The 17285-nt window shown below is 41.6% G+C and overlaps 1 protein-coding gene across 2 annotated transcripts; it reads left to right on the forward strand.

Annotated features, from left to right (window-relative positions):
* Positions 1–11233: 11233 nt before the first annotated feature.
* On the forward strand, positions 11234–16407 carry LOC114822550 (uncharacterized protein At1g51745-like). Of its 2 annotated transcripts, none has more exons than XM_029097075.2 (4): positions 11234–11363; positions 11764–12137; positions 13534–14567; positions 15083–16407. In XM_029097075.2, exons 2-4 carry the CDS (start codon positions 11947–11949, stop codon positions 16072–16074), a joined length of 2217 nt encoding a protein of 738 aa, XP_028952908.2. In that variant the 5' UTR covers positions 11234–11363; positions 11764–11946; the 3' UTR covers positions 16075–16407. The 2 variants fall into 2 exon arrangements, with proteins under 2 accessions (XP_028952908.2, XP_028952909.2); XM_029097076.2 differs by lacking the exon at positions 11234–11363 and adding an exon at positions 11379–11617.
* Positions 16408–17285: the final 878 nt, after the last annotated feature.

Raw genomic sequence — 17285 nt, forward strand, 5'->3', positions numbered from 1 at the left:
TCAGAGAGTTATTACTTGTAGGAATTTTCTCCTTACTTCAGAGATTTATTGCACCTCATTTCTCATTCATCATTTCTGAGAATGTCTAGCCCATCCGACCTTCGTTTTGACTTGAACTTTGGTGAAGAGGCAGCCATGCCTTCTCAAGACAACATATGGCACCCATCATTCTTATCCCCTACTGGTCCTCTTATGGTTGGGGACTCTGTGATGAAGAATGATATGACCGCTACGGTGGTGGCCAGGAACCTTCTCACTCCCAAAGATAACAAACTACTTTCCAAATGGTCTGATGAGTTGGCTATTAAGGATTCTCTGGCTCTCAATGTTCAGTGTACAGGTTCTGTGTCTAATATGGCACAACGCCTATTTGCTCGAACCTGCCAAGTTGAATCATTGGCAGCTGAAGCGATAAGTCTCAAATAGGAGATCAGAGGGCTCAAGCATGAGAATAAACAGTTGCACAGGCTTGCACATGACTATGCTACAAACATGAAGAAGAAGCTTGACCAACTGCACGAATCTAATGGTCAGATTTTACTTGATCATCAGAGGTTTGTGGGTTTGTTCCAAAGGCATTTATTACCTTAATCTTTTGGGGCTGTACCGCGTAATGAAGCTCCAAATGATCAACCTTCGGTGCCTCCTCCTTCTTAGGTTCTGCCTAGTACTGAGGTTTCGAATAATCACCCTCTGGTGCCTCATCTTTCTAGGGTTCTGCCGACTACTGAGACTTCTTCTGAGCAACATTTGAGAATGCTCCCTCTTATTTGTTTATTTTGATTCATGTATATGTACATATTTGTAACTTATCGGAGATATCAATAAACAAGCTTTGCTTAATTTCAATGTATTGTGTTAAATACACCAAGGCCTTCTTCACTAAGTTCTTTAAATTTTTCCTTTTGTTGAAGCTTGTATGTTGAAGCTTTGTGAGTGAAGCATGTAGGTTGAGGTAGTGTTCCCTTAATTTTCCGAGTGAGGAAAACTTCTCGTTTGGAGACTTGAAAAATCCAAGTCACTGAGTGGTCGTGAGACTTCCGAGTATCAAGGTGCAGTAGCATATGGTAGGAGTCTCCCAAGTCTCCGGTCAAGGGAGTTGACGAATGAGGCATTTCCTTTCTAAGTGGTAGCCCAAAACTCCTTCTTCATATATATTTGTTATGAAAGTTGTTAGGCCTAAAGAAGATGAGGCCTAGGCAATTTTCTTTTTTTTTTGAATTTTTTTATTTTCGATTTTTTTTTCTTTTCGAATTTTTGAATTTTTGAATTTTTGAATATATATATTTTAAAGCTTTGTAGGTGAAGCTTTGGTGTTAAAGCTTTGTAGGTGAAGCTTTGAGGTTGAAGCTTTGTTGGGCACCATGAATTGATTTTGCTTCACACTATCTTGATCAAGATAATGTGAAGCTTTTGTAGGTGAAGCTTTTGTGGGTCAAGCTTTTGTGGGTCAAGCTTTTGTAGGTGAAGCTTTTGTGGGTCAAGCTTTTGTGGATCAAGCTTTTGTAGGTGAAGCTTTTGTGGGTGAAGCTTTTATAGGTGAAGCTTTTGTGGGTGAAGCTTTTATAGGTAAAACTTTTGTGAGTGAAGCTTTTGTGTTGAAGCTTTTGTGGGTGAAGCTTTTGTGTTGAAGCTTTTGTAGGTGAAGCTTTGGAGTTGAAGCTTTGTAGGTGAAGTTTTGGAGTTGAAGCTTTTATTGGGTACCATGAATTGATTTTGCTTCACACTATCTTGATCAAGATAGTGTGAAGCTTTTGTAGGTGAAGCTTTTGTGGGTCAAGCTTTTGTGGGTCAAACTTTTGTAGGTGAAGCTTTTGTGGGTCAAGCTTTTGTAGGTCAAGCTTTTGTGGGTGAAGCTTTTGTGGGTGAAGCTTTTATAGGTGAAGCTTTTATAGGTGAAGCTTTTATGGGTGAAGCTTTTGTGTTGAAGCTTTTGTAGGTGAAACTTTGGAGTTGAAGCTTTGTAGGTGAAGTTTTGGAGTTGAAGCTTTTATTAGGTACCATGAATTGATTTTGCTTCACACTATCTTGATCAAGATAGTGTGAAGCTTTTGAGAATTTGTAGTTATCCTCCATTGATGAAGCTTTGTTGAATTTCCTTTTTTTTTTTTTTTTTTTTTTGGGAATTAGAAATTTGAAAATGTGGGAGAGACAACATATACAAATTTTGCTTCCACACTGTTGAGCAAGAGATTATGATGTAAGCCACACCTTATGGTAGTCGAAGGTTTGGATGAACCATATAAATTGAATTTGCTTCAAACAGTCTTGAATTTGCTTCAAAGGTTTGAGAATTGTAGTTGCCTTCCATTGATGAAGCTTTTGTTGACACCATAAACTGGTTTTGCTTCACACTGTCTTGATCAAGAGTGTGTGAAGCTTTTGAGAATTGTGGTTGCCCTCCATTGATGAAGCTTTTGTTGGCACCATAAATTGGTTTTACTTCACACTGTCTTAATCAAGAGTGTGTGAAGCTTTTGAGAATTGTGGTTGCCCTCCATTGATGAAGCTTTTGTTGACACCATAAATTGGTTTTACTTCACACTGTCTTAATCAAGAGTGTGTGAAGCTTTTGAGAATTGTGGTTGCCCTTCATTAATCAAGCTCTTTTTGGCACCATAAATTGGTTTTGCTTCACACTGTCTTGATCAAGAGTGTGAAGCTTTTGAGAATTATGGTTGCCCTCCATTGATGAAGCTCTTGTTGGCACCATAAATTGGTTTTGTTTCACACTGTCTTGATCAAAAGTGTGTGAAGCTTTTAAGAATTGTGGTTGAACTCCTTTGATGAAGCTCTTGTTGGTACCATAAATTGGTTTTGCTTCACACTGTCTTGATCAAGAGTGTGTGAAGCTTTCTACGAGTTGTAGTGTTTGCATTGTTACAAAGGGGAAATGTTTGAAGCAGATGCAAGAGGGCTGAATAGCTTGATCTTCGTATGCCATGCACTGAAGTTGTTCTTGGCTTGCAATAAGACTTTGTTGGTGACTATAACTCTTGTTGGGCATAAGTGCTCCCCTAGTTGAGTTGTCAAGCTTGAGGGTTTTTAATTATTTGTGATTGCTAGGAGTTCACATGTACAAGTTGTACCACTCATCTTCTGGTAAGTGGAATGAATGGTGAGTTGCTTTCATCACTTGGTTGGTGGTACAAAGGTGAGTTCCTTTATAACCTTTCATCACATTTCATCACCTGGTTGGTGGCACGAGGATGAGTTCCTTCTTCCCCTAGTTGGTGGCATGAATGGCAAGTTGCCAATTGATATTAGAGTACGGGTTGTACATTTCATCACCTAGTTGGTGGCATGAAGGAGAGTACAGGTTGTACATTTCATCACCTGGTTGGTGGTATGAAGATGAGTTATTTCTTCACCTGGTTAGTGGCATGAGTGGCAAGTTGCCAAATGATATTTGAGTACGGGTTGTATATTTCATCACCTGGTTGGTGGCATGAAGGAGAGTACAGGTTGTACATTTCATCACCTGGTTGGTGGCATGAATGGCAAGTTGCCAAGTGATATTAGAGTACGGTTTGTACATATCATCACTTAGTTGGTGGCATGAAGGATAGTACGGGTTGTACATTTCATCAACTGGTTGGTGGCATGAAGATGAGTTCCTTCTTCACCTGGTTGGTGGCATGAAGGAGAGTATGGGTGGTACATTTCATCACCTGGTTGGTGGCATGAAGATGAGTTCCTTCTTCACATTTCATCACCTGGTTAGTGAGAATAAGGGCAAGGTGTATAGGCACATTGTATCAAGTGTCAAATGACACAAAGTATGTTAAACCCTTTCAAATCACAGTTGGCTTATGTATGAATGGGTTGGAATGTATGATTGAACGAATATACTGTGAAGCTGTTCGTTTATTTGTATAGTCTTGTTGACATATACTTAGACTTTGTTTCATGTTGGAAGCATTCATGGTGAAGCTTTGAACCCGAATGTTTCATTGCTAGGAATGTAAGAGGATTAGGATAGAGTTGTCTAAATCACCTCTTTATTGAATTCATGCCAAATAGTCTTCGTTACATAGGATGCCGAACGGCTGAAGCTTAACACTTGTACAATGTGAGTTTACTTGTAATAGTACTTCAAGTGATTAGCATTCCATGGATGGCCAAGGGTCTCGCCATCGGAGCTTCTAAACTTGTAGGAGCCAGGGCGAATGATGCCAACAACTTCAAATGGTCCATCCCAGTTTGGACTAAGTGTTCCTTCACTCGGGACTCTGTCGCAGAGTAATCTTTTCTTCAATACCCAATCCCCCACTTTGAAAGAACGAGGTTTGACCCTTGAGTCATAGTAGTTGGAGATGAGCTGCTTGTAGGCGACATTCCTCAAGTGAGCCTAGTTGTGTTCCTCGACTAGATCTAAGTTGAGGGTAAGTTGTTTGTCATTTTCGCTTTGCACGTAATTCTGGACTTGGAACGCTGCTTGCTCAAGCTCAACTAGGACAACTGCCTCTGTACCAAAAGCAAGTGAGAATGAGGTTTCTCCTGTTGATATCCGATACGAAGTGTGGTATGACCAAAGAACTTGGGGTACAAATTTTGGCCAACAACCTTTAGCCTTGTCCAAGCTGGTTTTCAAAGTTCACTTGATTATTTTGTTAATGGCTTCAACTTGTCCATTAGACTGAGGATGAGCTGGGGAGGCAAAACATAAGTTAATGTTGAACTTAGAGCAGAACATCTTGAACTTATTGTTGTCGAACTATCGCCCGTTGTCAGTGACTATCGCATTGGGAATGCCGAATCTACAAAGGATGTTCTTCCATACGAAGTCTTCTATTTTTGCCTCAGTAATGGTTGCCAAGGGTTCTACTTCGGCCCACTTTGTGAAGTAGTCAACTGCAATGATTGCATAGCGAACCTTGCCCTTCCCTGCAGGCATTAGGCCGATCAAATCAAGTCCCCATTGGGCGAAGGGCTAAGGGCTGATCATAGGAGTGAGCGGCTCAGGAGGGGAGTGAGGAATAGTTGCGTAGCGTTGACACTTATCACATGAGTGTTGGCATCTTGGTGGAGTGTTGGCCAGTAATATCCTTGGCGAAAAACCTTGTGTGCTAGGGATCGAGATCCAGCATGATCTCCGCAGACTCCTTCATGTATTTCCTGAAGGACAGTTTCTGCCTCTACAGGCGTAAGGCATCTTAGGTATGGTAGGTTAAAACCCCGCTTGTAGAGTTGGTCATTAATGATCAAGTAACAGGTAGCCTTGTATCGAATCTGCTTAGCTTGGACTTTGTAATTTGGAAGGGTGCCATGAGCAAGAAATCTATAAATTGGGGTAATCCAACTATCCCCCTGTTGTAAGTTGCACACTTCCGCAGCCATGGTGCTTGGTGCTGCCAACATTTCGACTTGAATTTTTCTCCCAATCTTGTCTTCAACCGTTGAGGCGAGGCAAGCCAAAGCATCTGCATGACTGTTTGCCGCTTGAGGAATTTGGGTGATCTAGTAGTGGAAGTGCTTGAGCAACAATTGTGTTTGTGCCATATATGCTGCCATGGAGCTATCCTTAGCGTCAAAGTTGTTGGTGACCTAGTTAACCACTAATTGGGAGTCTTTGAAGATATCATTTCGTTTAACCCCAAGGTGTTTGGCCAAACGTAAGCCTACTATGAGGGCTTCATATTCGGCCTCATTGTTCGATGCCTTGAATTTGAAACGAAGAACATACTCTATCGCCACTTTATCAAGGGTCGTAAGGACTAGTCCTGCTCCATAACCTTGTTGGTTGGACGAGCCATCAACATATAGACTCCATGTTGGGGCTGTTGGTTCTATTTTCTAAGCTTCCGAGGGTAATGAAACCACTTTTTTAGGCGTAGAAACAATGTCAACAGGATATGTGAAGTTGGCGATGAAGTCTGCCACTGCTTGGCCCTTCTCAGCTGACTTTGGTTGGTAGGAGATGTCAAACTCACCTAATGCTGTCGCCCATTTGATCATTTGCCCAGAAGTGTCAGGATTTTGGAGTATCTGTTGAAGATGATGATTGGTAAACATGATGATAGAGTGTGCGTAGAAGTAAAGGCGAAGTTTTCGAGCAGATATAACCAATGCTAGAGCCAATTTCTCAATGTTGGAGTATCGTGTCTCCGCATTTTGTAAGGCCTTGCTAACGTAGTAGACAGACCGTTCGACATTACCATCATTTCGAATGAGAATAGAACTTACCGTTGAAGCCGATACCGACAGATAGATAATGAGAGTGTCACCAACCTCAGGTTTGGAGAGCAAATGGGCTTTACTCATGTAGTCTTTGAGATTCTTGAATGCCTATGCACATTCATCAGTCCATGTAATGTACTTCTTACTTCTCTTAAGTGCTTTGAAGAAAAGAGCACATCTGTCTGTGGCCTTAGAGATGAACCTAGTTAAGGCTGCCACCTTGCCAGTAAGGCTCTGGATGTCTTTTGAAGTTACTGGTTCTTTCATGTCGAAGATTGTTTTGATCTTCTTGGGATTAGCCTCAATGCCTCGTTGGCTTATCATAAAGTTTAAGAATTTGCCAGAGCCTACGCCGAAGGCACATTTATTGGGGTTCAACCTCATTCGATACCTCTTCAGAATGGTGAAAGTTTTAGATAGGTTGGTGATGTGTTGGTCAGCATGTTTGCACTTGACTAGCATATCATCAACGTAAACTTCCATGCTCTTTCCAACCTGTTCGGCGAACATTGAATTGACCAGTATTTGATAAGTCGTTCATGCATTATTTAGGCCGAAGGTATGACTTTATAGCAATATAGTCCCCTGTCAGTAGTGAAGGCTATGTGTTCTTGGTCCGGAGAGTTCATGAAGATTTGGTTGTATCCTGAGTAAGCATCCATGAAGCTCAGGAGTTCACACCCTGCCGTAGAGTCTATAAGTCTGTCTATGAGAGGAAGAGGAAAGCTATCCTTCAGGCATCCTTTGTTTAGGTCGATGTAATCGACACACATTCTCTACAAGACCTTTTGGAACAGGAGACTTTCCTTGGTCGGATTCTTCTTAACAAGGACAACATTTGCTACCCACGTTGGATAATTGACTTCGCGGACGAAGCCTATGCCTTTGAGTTTTTCAACTTCTGCCTTCATTGCCTCGTACCGTTCAGCGTCATAAGATCTTCGCTTCTGTCTCACTGGCTTGGTCTTGGGGTCAATACTTAAGCGATGACAGATTATATCGGGAGAGATGCCTGGCATGTCCTCGTATGACCAGGCAAAGACCTCAGTGTTCTTTTGTAAAAAAGAGATCAATGTGGTACCAATCTTCACCATGCGATCCGGATAATCTTTTGAGATAGAGACCTTCTCCAACTCTTCAGCGGATTGTGCTTGCTAGGTGAAAGAGTCATATCGAGGATTGTCGGGTTGACTGTTGCCACCGTGAAGATCCAAGTTGGCTTCGTCTGGGCTGGTCTTTATGACTTGATCATGTATAGAAAGGGTTTCCTTGGGCACAGGTAGGTGTTGTTGCTTAACCGAAGTGTTGTAACATGATCGTGCACTAAGTTGATCTCCTCTGATGTAACCATTGCCATAGGGGGTTGGAAATTTCATCAACAACATATGTGTGGACACCATGGCCTTGAGATTATTGATGCCTGTTTGTCCAAAGATGACATTGTATGCCGTTGGGCAATCAACCACCAGGAAGTTAGTGGTAATGGTAATTGTGTAAGGGCCTGTACCAATGGTGAAAGGTAAGTGTATGCTCCCCAAAGGTTGCACGATATCACTAGAGAAGCTTATGAGAGGGGAAATCGAGCTATCGAGCAAGTGTTCAACTACATTAAGTGCCCTGAAAGCTTCAGCAAACATGATATTGACCGAAGCCTTCGTGTCTACCAGGATTTGTCGTACTTTAAAGTTGGCTATGTGAGCTTCCACGATCAGTGGGTCGTTGTGAGGGTAGATGATACCTCTTTCTTCCTCAGGGTAGAAACATATTGGATCCCAGTTAGGCTTTTGATACTTACCTCTCCTGATATCTTCCACGTGAAACACTTGGTGGCCAGACCTTAAAGCTCGTTCACTATTTTTCATGGCCCTGTTGGAAGATTTAGATATGGGTGTGCCACCACTTATGGAATATATCACATTCACCTGACGTTGGTTACGGTTACCCCTTAGAGGGTGAAGGAGGAATTGATCAATTTTTCCTTCACATGCCAAAGCTTCAATATGATCACGAAGGGAGATACACTTCTCGCCTTCATGGTCGTTATGCTCGTGGTAGCAGCAAAATGTGCCCGTGTTCTTCGTGGGCTTGTAATCCGGGTGCCTCGGCTTTGGCTTCGGTATCAAGTATGCTATGCTGGGGTAAATGGCCACGCATGTGGTGTTCAAAGGTGTGTATGCCTCATACCTCGGGGTAGGGGCTGTCCTGACACGTGTTTGACCCACTATGTTGACTGCTTGGGGTCGAGGATTATCATGGCGATACCCTTGGTTATCGCGATAGTGTCCCTTACTCTTTTGACTAAAATGAGACTGGTGAGGATGGAAATCTTTCATTTTGCCCTGAGATTGATATGTCTGTTGACTTGGCAAAGTATTAAGTAAGGCAGGGGGAGACACCGCTGCCGTTTGGAAGGTCGAGGTCTTCTCATTTGGTTGGATCTGGCTTCCACTCCCTACTTGCTGATAAGGGGTGGTTGTGGGAGGTTTCCCTTGATATGTCCTTGCCTCGGCGGAGGCATGGTTGTAAGCTTGTGCCATCACCTCAGAGTAAGTCTTCCAAGTGTTGGCATTAATCATGTACTTGAAGAAACAATCACGTAGGCCTACCGTGAAGGCCTTGAGGGTGGTCTTGTCATCTGCCTCAGCGCAGCGAGAATACTCATGGCTGAAACAACCAGCATACTTTCGTAGTGACTCGTCCGGCTTCTAGCGAATAATGTACAAGTCATATGCAGAATGCAAGCGATCGGTTTGGAAGATGTGTTGAGAGACAAACAGTTTCCTCAGTTCTTTAAATGAGTCTACTGTCTCAAGTGGAAGACGACAATACCAGTTTAGAGCTCCGCCAGACAGGGTGGAGGGGAAGAGAAGACATCGTTCTTCGTCGGTGTATATCCGATATGCCATGGTGGACTCAAAGAGGTTAAGGTGTTCAATTGGGTCATCCCTTCCAGTATAGAGTTGTAAACCAAGCTTTTAGTTTGTCTTCGCTTGAAGGGGGGTGTCGAGGATCCTCCTTGTGAGAGGGCCAGGCCTGGGTTAGTTCCAATCAGGTATCTCGGCCTGACGTTCGGCCTTCAACTTGTTTACTTCCTTAAGGAGCTGTAGGACAAGGGGGTCCTGAATGGAGTCATGTACCATTAGGATTTTCTTTCGTAAGTCTCCATCACCTCTTGGAAGTAGGAAAGTTTGAGCAAGGGCATGTGATTTTTCCTTGGACTCGCCGTACTGACTTCTAGGGCGAGTCTGTTGGAATACCTTAGAGTCCCTTGTACCTTCGTGTTTCTCTAAGACTTGTTGTCCCTTCCCCAAATTGGTAGCCGGTCTGGGACATGGGAGATGATCGAGTCTTTTAGAGACCCTTGGGTCATTGATCTTCGAGCTTACATGGATGGGATTGTCTCAACGTTGCTTTAGGAAGTCTCGACAGTCGCGATAAACGGCTTTCGATCCTTCCACTCCTTCTGTAATGAAGTGTCTTCCTCCACTTCTCCTGCTTCGGGTCGAAGCATCTGGGTTGAGAGAAGTCTCATGTTGATCAATATTTTGATGATTAGCTCGCTCCTCATCAGGGATACCCATGTCGAAGGAAGGTGACCCTCCGTGTTGGGGGGCACCCAGATGATGGTTGATGTCCACAGGGGTAATGAGCTCGTGTGTTTGAGTACGCCTAGTTTCATGGAGCGTCTCAAAGAGCTTCTTATACTGCTCCTGGATGACCTCATTCTTCATTGCTATCTTGTTGTTCTGAGCTTCTAACTCATCGACTTTAGCTTGAAGAGCAACCCTCTTTCCTTCCTTCTTTCGTTGCTTCGCACTAGGTGCAAGATGGGTGTCATTCTGTGTGCTGTGGCTTCCTTCGCTCCCTATGTTGGACAGGGATGCCTGGTCAAAAGAGAGTGTACGAATGGTGGAAACCAGCTTGACAAAGCTGAAGAGAGTGGGAATAAGTGTCGTTCCCACAGACGGCGCCAAATGTTGATGCATAAAATCAGTAAGGACTTTGGTACAACATAAAGTGTTAAGTTTGTGACCTTCGCTAGATTGCTCCGGTCACTAGTGTGGATAAGTATGTAAATGGATAGAGACAGGGAAGCAAACACAAGATGTACGTGGTTCACCCAGATTAGCTACGTCTACGGAGTATAAGAGTTCTCATTAATTGTGAAGGGTTTACACAAGTACATAGGTTCAAGCTCTCATTTTGTGAGTACTAGTGAATGATTTAGTACAAATGACATTAGGAAATATTGTGAGAGAATGATCTCTATTTATAGAAGAAAGTTTTTAGTTTCATTTTGACATTGACACGTGTCGTGTTGTGATTGGCTTCTGATGTTGACACGTGTCGCGCTATGATTGGCTTCTGATGTCGACACGTGTTGCACTGTGATTGACCTCCTAGTTGGAGGGAAACTCTTCTGGATCCTTGACGGTATAACGTTGACCGGTGCTCAGTAGTTTCGGTATTGATCAAGTATGGTACAAACAATCTAAATACATTATGACAAAAAAAAAACATTATGATATTGGATTCATAAAATAAAAGTTTTTGCTACATGTGTTTTGCTATTATAAAAAACAGATACAATCTAACATCTTTATTCGTAAAATATCGACTTACATGATCAACAATTCAAATTAACAACATGACAAGATAGCTTGTGAGATTTCATATAATAAATTTTATGTTTCTATGTTTAAACAAAAATAATAAAAGTAAACCATCAAATATCTGATCTAAGCAAGCTCTTGTCATAAACATATTATGTTGTCACACTTGCAGATCTAAGCGATATATCATGGATTCTCTAATTTAAATGCACAATCCGTCACTTAGTACTACGGTGTTTTTACTTGTAAGTGAGGTTTTAAATTTGATTTTCGCAAAAAGCGAATTTGAACCACATAATTATTAGCTCATTGTGAGGCTAAATCCACATTCCTCCATCATAATATAGATAATATCGTTTGTTCTAAAAAAAAATGCAGGATCCAAATCACATTGTATGTAGATAGCATATAAACATATGAAGTGAAACCCTACAAACCGTGTGCAGGAAACCGTATATAACCCAATACTACCTCCATTTTTCATTTTTATTTTCTTTCAGTGTATTTCCTTCTACCTCACTCTCATTCTCTCTCTCTCCGTCTGTCTGCTGGCAAAAGAGATACAAAAAGGTACGGTTTTGATCCAAGCACAAAGCTCCTTTGGTATTTCACTCTCCTCCCTCCCCCCACCCTCCTCTGTGCCTCCGTACACGGGCGAGCTCGAAGAAAAAATTTCAGAGCTAAATCCAATAGTGCAAGATCAGAAAATCAAAACCCAGAAAACATACAAATTAGGAAAATAAATTTATAAATATTTTTTTTAAAAAAACCCCATTTTCCAGATCCTTCTGTGCGTTCTTTTCCCCATAAACCCTTTACATCTGGTCCTTCTCTATCTCCTGGTTTTTATTTAACGTTTTTTTTTTAAAAATTTCTGGGGTTTTCTTCTTATTTTCTTCTGGGTTTTGTGTCGCATGCAGAGTTCAATTTATCTGATATTTTCTGGGTTTTGTTGTTTTTATTGATTTAGGTTGAGGAGTTTTTGCATTTTTCCGGGAAACTGAGCCTCCAGGCGATTTTGAAAGCTCGAATTTGGTTGAGAATGGAGGGCGGAGATTGAAATTTTGATTTTTCGAGATCAGAGATTTATTGGGTTTCAATTGTTTTCTGTTTTCTCTCTCTCTCTACCGCTCTCTGGTGGGGTTTGGTTGAGATGGGGAGTTCTGGTGAGACCAGTGAAAAGAGCATTGACGCGTCGGTGGGTAGTTTGGTTTGGGTCCGCCGCAGAAACGGGTCCTGGTGGCCGGGTCGGATAATGGGTCTGGACGAGTTGCCAGACAGTTGTGTGGTTTCGCCGAAATCGGGCACTCCGGTGAAGCTTCTCGGCCGTGATGACGCAAGCGTGTGAGTACATTTCTTTCCCCCTTTTAAGCTTACCATAATTTCTATCTAATTGATTGCTTGGATGAACTTTGTGTCCGTTGGCTTACTGATTTGCAATTGTCTTAACAATCTTTGTTTTTCAGCTTCTAGGTTATGTACATTGACCTTTGAGTAGAATCGGAATTAAAAGATGCATTTGGCTTGAGATTTTCATAGGTAGTGTTGGGGGAAAATTTTGGTTTGCGGGTTGGTGGATTTAGTGTTGCTTTCTTATTACCTTGTTTCACATTATCTTTATTCTCTTTTTTAACATTTGGTTGATTGATTGTTGTTTACTTTGGTGTTTCCGTTGAGCTCAACTGGATCATCATTTCACTTAATCATGGTTTTTCTTGTTCTATAGCTTGAAAGTATTATCTCAATGATTTGGTTAGCTTGCACTTAAATGTGAACTTGTTACTTGAGACATTAATTTTCTCTGCCACTTACTATGTGGCCCTCGGGTATTAAAAACTACGCACTGATTGGAGATGCATTCTCTGCAAACAAAAAAAAATCTTAGATGGTATGTTGTTTTATAAAAACGAAAGAATGATAAGTTTGAAGCTTGAAAATACATTTGTGTATACAAATTTCTGATGTATGAATACCTACTGCTTGTGTTGTATGGAAGAAAGAAGAAAATGCTCATACTTGAGGGATGGTTCTTTTCATCAATATAATTGAGGAATAGTTGTTTTGCAGTCCTAATGCATAGAAAGATACATATTAAGTAAATGAATCGTGGTTTGCGGGAACAGATACATCATAAAAATGTCTTGTTATGGCTTCTCAAATCTGATTCTACTCATATAAATGATGAAACTTAGGTTGAAGTTAATTGCCACCCTGTTTGTAAAAATTCAATCATTTAATGGCATTATATTTGAGGTAGACTTACATGAATGCTTTGTTACGTCGGGGAATTCAAACAGTGAGAACTGCTGGACTGGATGATTATTTTCTTTATGTGGTACCGCAGCTATGTATAGAGATTGGCCTTGAAGAGTAGAGCATTAGATTTTGAGGCATTCATGAGGCACATTGCTTAAGCTGGATGCTTTTTAAACGGTTTAGATGGGTGCTACATTAGAGACCTAGGAAAGAACCCTTGTTATCTCTGATTATTTTACATGAAAAATAGTACCTTCCTGTACGTGTTAGTCATTGATCCATGCTTTACTTTACCATTTCAGGGCTCATCATACAGTGTCTGAGAATTCTTTTGTTTTGATTTTCAGCAGATTGTGTTGTTGTGGTTCAGGATTATGGCATTCTCTTTAAGATTCTTTTTAATACAGATTACAAACTCCTTGTGTAGGTGTTTAGCTTTCTATTGATATATGAACATTGTCTGATCTTGATCCTGTTGGTTTAGGGACTGGTATAACCTTGAAAGATCCAAAAGGGTGAAAGCTTTTCGTTGCGGGGAGTATGATGAATGCATTGAAAAAGCAAAGGCCCATGCAGCCAGCGGGAATAAGAAAAAAGTTAAATATGCACGGAGGGAAGATGCTATTATCCATGCTCTTGAGATTGAGAACGCTCGCCTAGGCAATGATGATTTGAACTTCAGCGCTCGAATGGGTAATTCAGGTGGTGACCATGGTTGCTCAGCCAGAGAATTACCTGCCATGTCTCATTCCAGCGAGGAGAATGAAGATATGGTTGACGATGTGAGTGATTCTGAAGACAATCCAGACTCAGGGCCAGAATTATCTCAATCTGGTATATCTTTTGAAGAGCCAAATCATATCAGTTCTTCTAAGTTGCAAACTCTGCAGGGAAGGAGAAGAAGAACACCAAATGATTCAGAGGATGATGGAACAGAAGGAGTTAAGCGCATGAGAGGACTTGAGGACCTCGGAATGGGTGTATTGTCAAAAAGGTCAGTCCAGACTGGAGGGCTTCTTGAACAAGTTCAACAGGATGGTGCTTCACTCTTGGATTCGAATGCTCGGAATGGAATGCCTAATGGAAGTCCTGTAAATGGAAGCAAAGGTACTTCATCACTGAAAAGAAAGAGATCTCAAGTGGCAAATGTTAATGAACTCTCAAAAAGAAAGAACCGCAGTCGACCATTGACAAAGGTGTTGGAGAGTACTGCAATGGTGTCTATTCCAGCTATGCCTGACCAACTTCCAAGTTCATGTGATTCACCTCTTCAAGGGTTATCTAATTGCAGGGTTTCCGGATTAGAATCCAATGAGTCAAAAGGGAGTTTATCTGCGGACCACACTGGAATTTCGTGTGAGAATGGAAATGCTCCTGAACTAGCTTCTGGTACTTCCTTTATCAATGACAAATTGAAAGACAGTGAGATTCCCAGCATATCTGGGATAGCGGAGAATGATTCTTCTGATGATAAGCTATTTGATGTGCCATTTGTTGGAGAGGAAAAAGACCCTTCAGGTAATGGTCATTCAAACTTTTCAAAGTTATACAGCACTTTTAGTCTGTATCTTTATCAGTCTGTAGTTATTAACTTATCTCTTATAGTCCTATGGGGTATCTCTGCACCATTTGTTTCTTCTTGCATTTAATATGCCTGCATTGAGGTTCCCCTGCGACTCTGTTACTCTCTCCGTTCTGTTTAGCCTTTTTCTTGCTATTAGTTATGTATTTTATTACTTGATTATGCCTGCATTGTTTGCATTTAGGTACCCTGCAACTCCGTCACTCTCTCCATTGTCTTTAGCTCTTTCTCGATCTTAATTATATTTAGTATTACTCAAATATGCCTGCATTATTTACATTGGGGCATTCATGCAACTGTCTGTTATGGATCCTCTGCACCCCTGGGATCTATAAACCTTTTGGATCTTATAACGTTCTTTCCTTTCTCTTTATCTTATTTTTTGCTAATTGCAGAAAATAAATTAGCTTAGTCTTTCTTTTGTGCTGATTCATCATCATTTCTCTACCAGGTTCTTCTCCTATACTTACAGCTTGTTCATCTGGTAAGCCTCAAAATGGTGCAATGGGAAGGCAATCTAGTCAAAGTCGTCAAGCTGAATCTGTAACTTTGAAAAATGAGAGAATTAACGAATCTGGTTGTACGAGTTCAGCTGCCTTGCATGATATCGGCATAAGTATAGATAAAGGTAGTTCAAAGTGGCAGTTAAAAGGAAAGAGGAATTCAAGACAAACAAGTAAAGATAGAACACATGACTCCAGAAGATATATGGACATGGATGATGGATCCAATACTTATTCGGCAGGCATCAAGCATTCCAATGGATTGTCTCCAGGTTCTTATCAGAAAGTCAATTGCAATGGCATTAGCGGTTCTGGTGCATATAATGGCACATTACGACCAAAGTCCAAACATGTTACTGAATTGCCTGATGGTCCAACTCAGAGATCACTTCCCTATCGGCAGTCTCGCTTCACAGTGCCTGCAAGATATCAGACGGCAGATTCTACCGCCCGCAATTCATGCTCTGATGGTTCATTGTATGATGTCGACCTTGAAGTGAAATCCAATTACCGGCCACAACATGTTCCGCTGGTTTCCCTGATGAGTAAATTGAACGGCAAAGCCATTGTTGGTCACCCACTAACAGTTGAGGTTTTGGGTGATGGCAGTTCTGATTGGGAAGTTGGTAAAACAGGCTATGCAATAAAGCCAAAAAAAGAAATTGGAAGAATCCCAGCCAAGGGATTGGCAGTGCAGCAGCGAAATTCACCAAGTAGGTCTCCCAAAACAAAGAAATCTGGGCTACAGCCAAAAAAGATCAGGAAACTATCTTCACTGACTGGTCACAAGCAATCTGAAGAGAGAAAACCACTGGTTCCGAAGCCAAAGGGTCCTGTAATAGCCTGTATCCCCCTTAAGGTAGTGTTCAGTAGGATAAATGAAGCAGTGAATGGGTTGGCGCGACCATCACATCGTGTTCTAAGATCAAGCAACGCTTGAATAGGGCTTCTTGGGGGGAGAAAAAGATGTTGCAATGGATGTATTCTTCTGGTGAATTTGGTTCTTGATTCAGGGGTATGATTCCCTTGTGCATCCTAGTTGCTGATTCTCATTTATTTGGCCATGTTAAGTTTGCAGCAGAGTTATGTCTGCTGCCGTTTTAAGGCTTAATCCATCTGTACAATTCGAGAAACTGCGTTGTTGTCGAAGCGGAGGCTGCTTTGTGCTGTGTATATAAATGTAACATTAGCTGAGGTGTAACTAGTATTAGGCATTTGGTGACCTGATATTTGGTTATTTTATTTTATGAATTCAGGTTCTTTTGGAGGCTCAGTAACTTTATTATTCTCCCAGCTTTACTTCTGAGACTGAGGCCACCTTTTGTGCCGAAAATTGATGCATTGAACTTTCTTCTGCTGTGTAATCTTTTGTGTCTGTTGCTTTGAACTATGATGCACTGATGGTACATGGATATTGTTCATGTGTACGTTGGGTGATGGAAACGACGCCTGGTGCACAATTATCTTGGACCGAGCATCATGATTTCGAATCCGCTCCAGGGGAAGTACCCCATTGTTCTTCAACAAACTCTACGATCCGTTTGTATTCAAAGTGTTGTGTTTGCATGGATGCATGCATGGATCGATTCCAGTTAGCAGCGAAGGAGGAAATCAGTGTGTAAATCTTCTCTGCCCTAGCTGTTCCCTAGTTGTTCCCTTATTGTCAAATGAGCAGACTTAGTAGGGTCTCGTTTCCTTAATTACGGTGCATCTTACTTTATCCTCCTCTTGACTTTCCACCCCTTCAATCAAGGACCAAGGGTGGCGTGTGCGCGCCTTCTATGCTCCCTTGTGTTGCTATATGTAATGGTTCTTTGCATTTCTTAATTGAACACATAAAATACCAAAGAAACCCTTGTGCGTTTTTCAGCCAACACAAATGGCAGAAGAAGGTTCAGTAAACCAAGGGGCAGAAAGCTCACTTGCTTCTCCTCCTTCAAACATCTCAGATGGTGAGGTCAACCCTAATCAAAGGTTGTGTTGAGTTGTACTAAATGAGTCCAACTATCTCCCTTGGTCAAGAGCACTCACTTTGGCTCTCGGTGCAAGGGCCAAACTCGGCTTCATTGATGGGGTTGTTCAAGCTCCAGAAGCCACTTCTCCAAACTATGGCACATGGCTATGCAAAGACCAATTGGTCATGTCATGACT

Source organism: Malus domestica, chromosome 17 (genome assembly GCF_042453785.1).
Source record: "Malus domestica chromosome 17, GDT2T_hap1".
Lineage (NCBI taxonomy): Eukaryota > Viridiplantae > Streptophyta > Magnoliopsida > Rosales > Rosaceae > Malus > Malus domestica.

Bases quoted from the DNA above. Each gene is read 5' to 3' on its own strand.
- LOC114822550 (XM_029097075.2), top strand. From the start codon at position 11,947: ATGGGGAGTTCTGGTGAGACCAGTGAAAAGAGCATTGACGCGTCGGTG. The intron at 12,138-13,533 runs GTGAGTACATTT...CTGTTGGTTTAG, and splicing joins GGCCGTGATGACGCAAGCGT to GGACTGGTATAACCTTGAAA. The intron at 14,568-15,082 runs GTAATGGTCATT...TTTCTCTACCAG, and splicing joins AGAGGAAAAAGACCCTTCAG to GTTCTTCTCCTATACTTACA.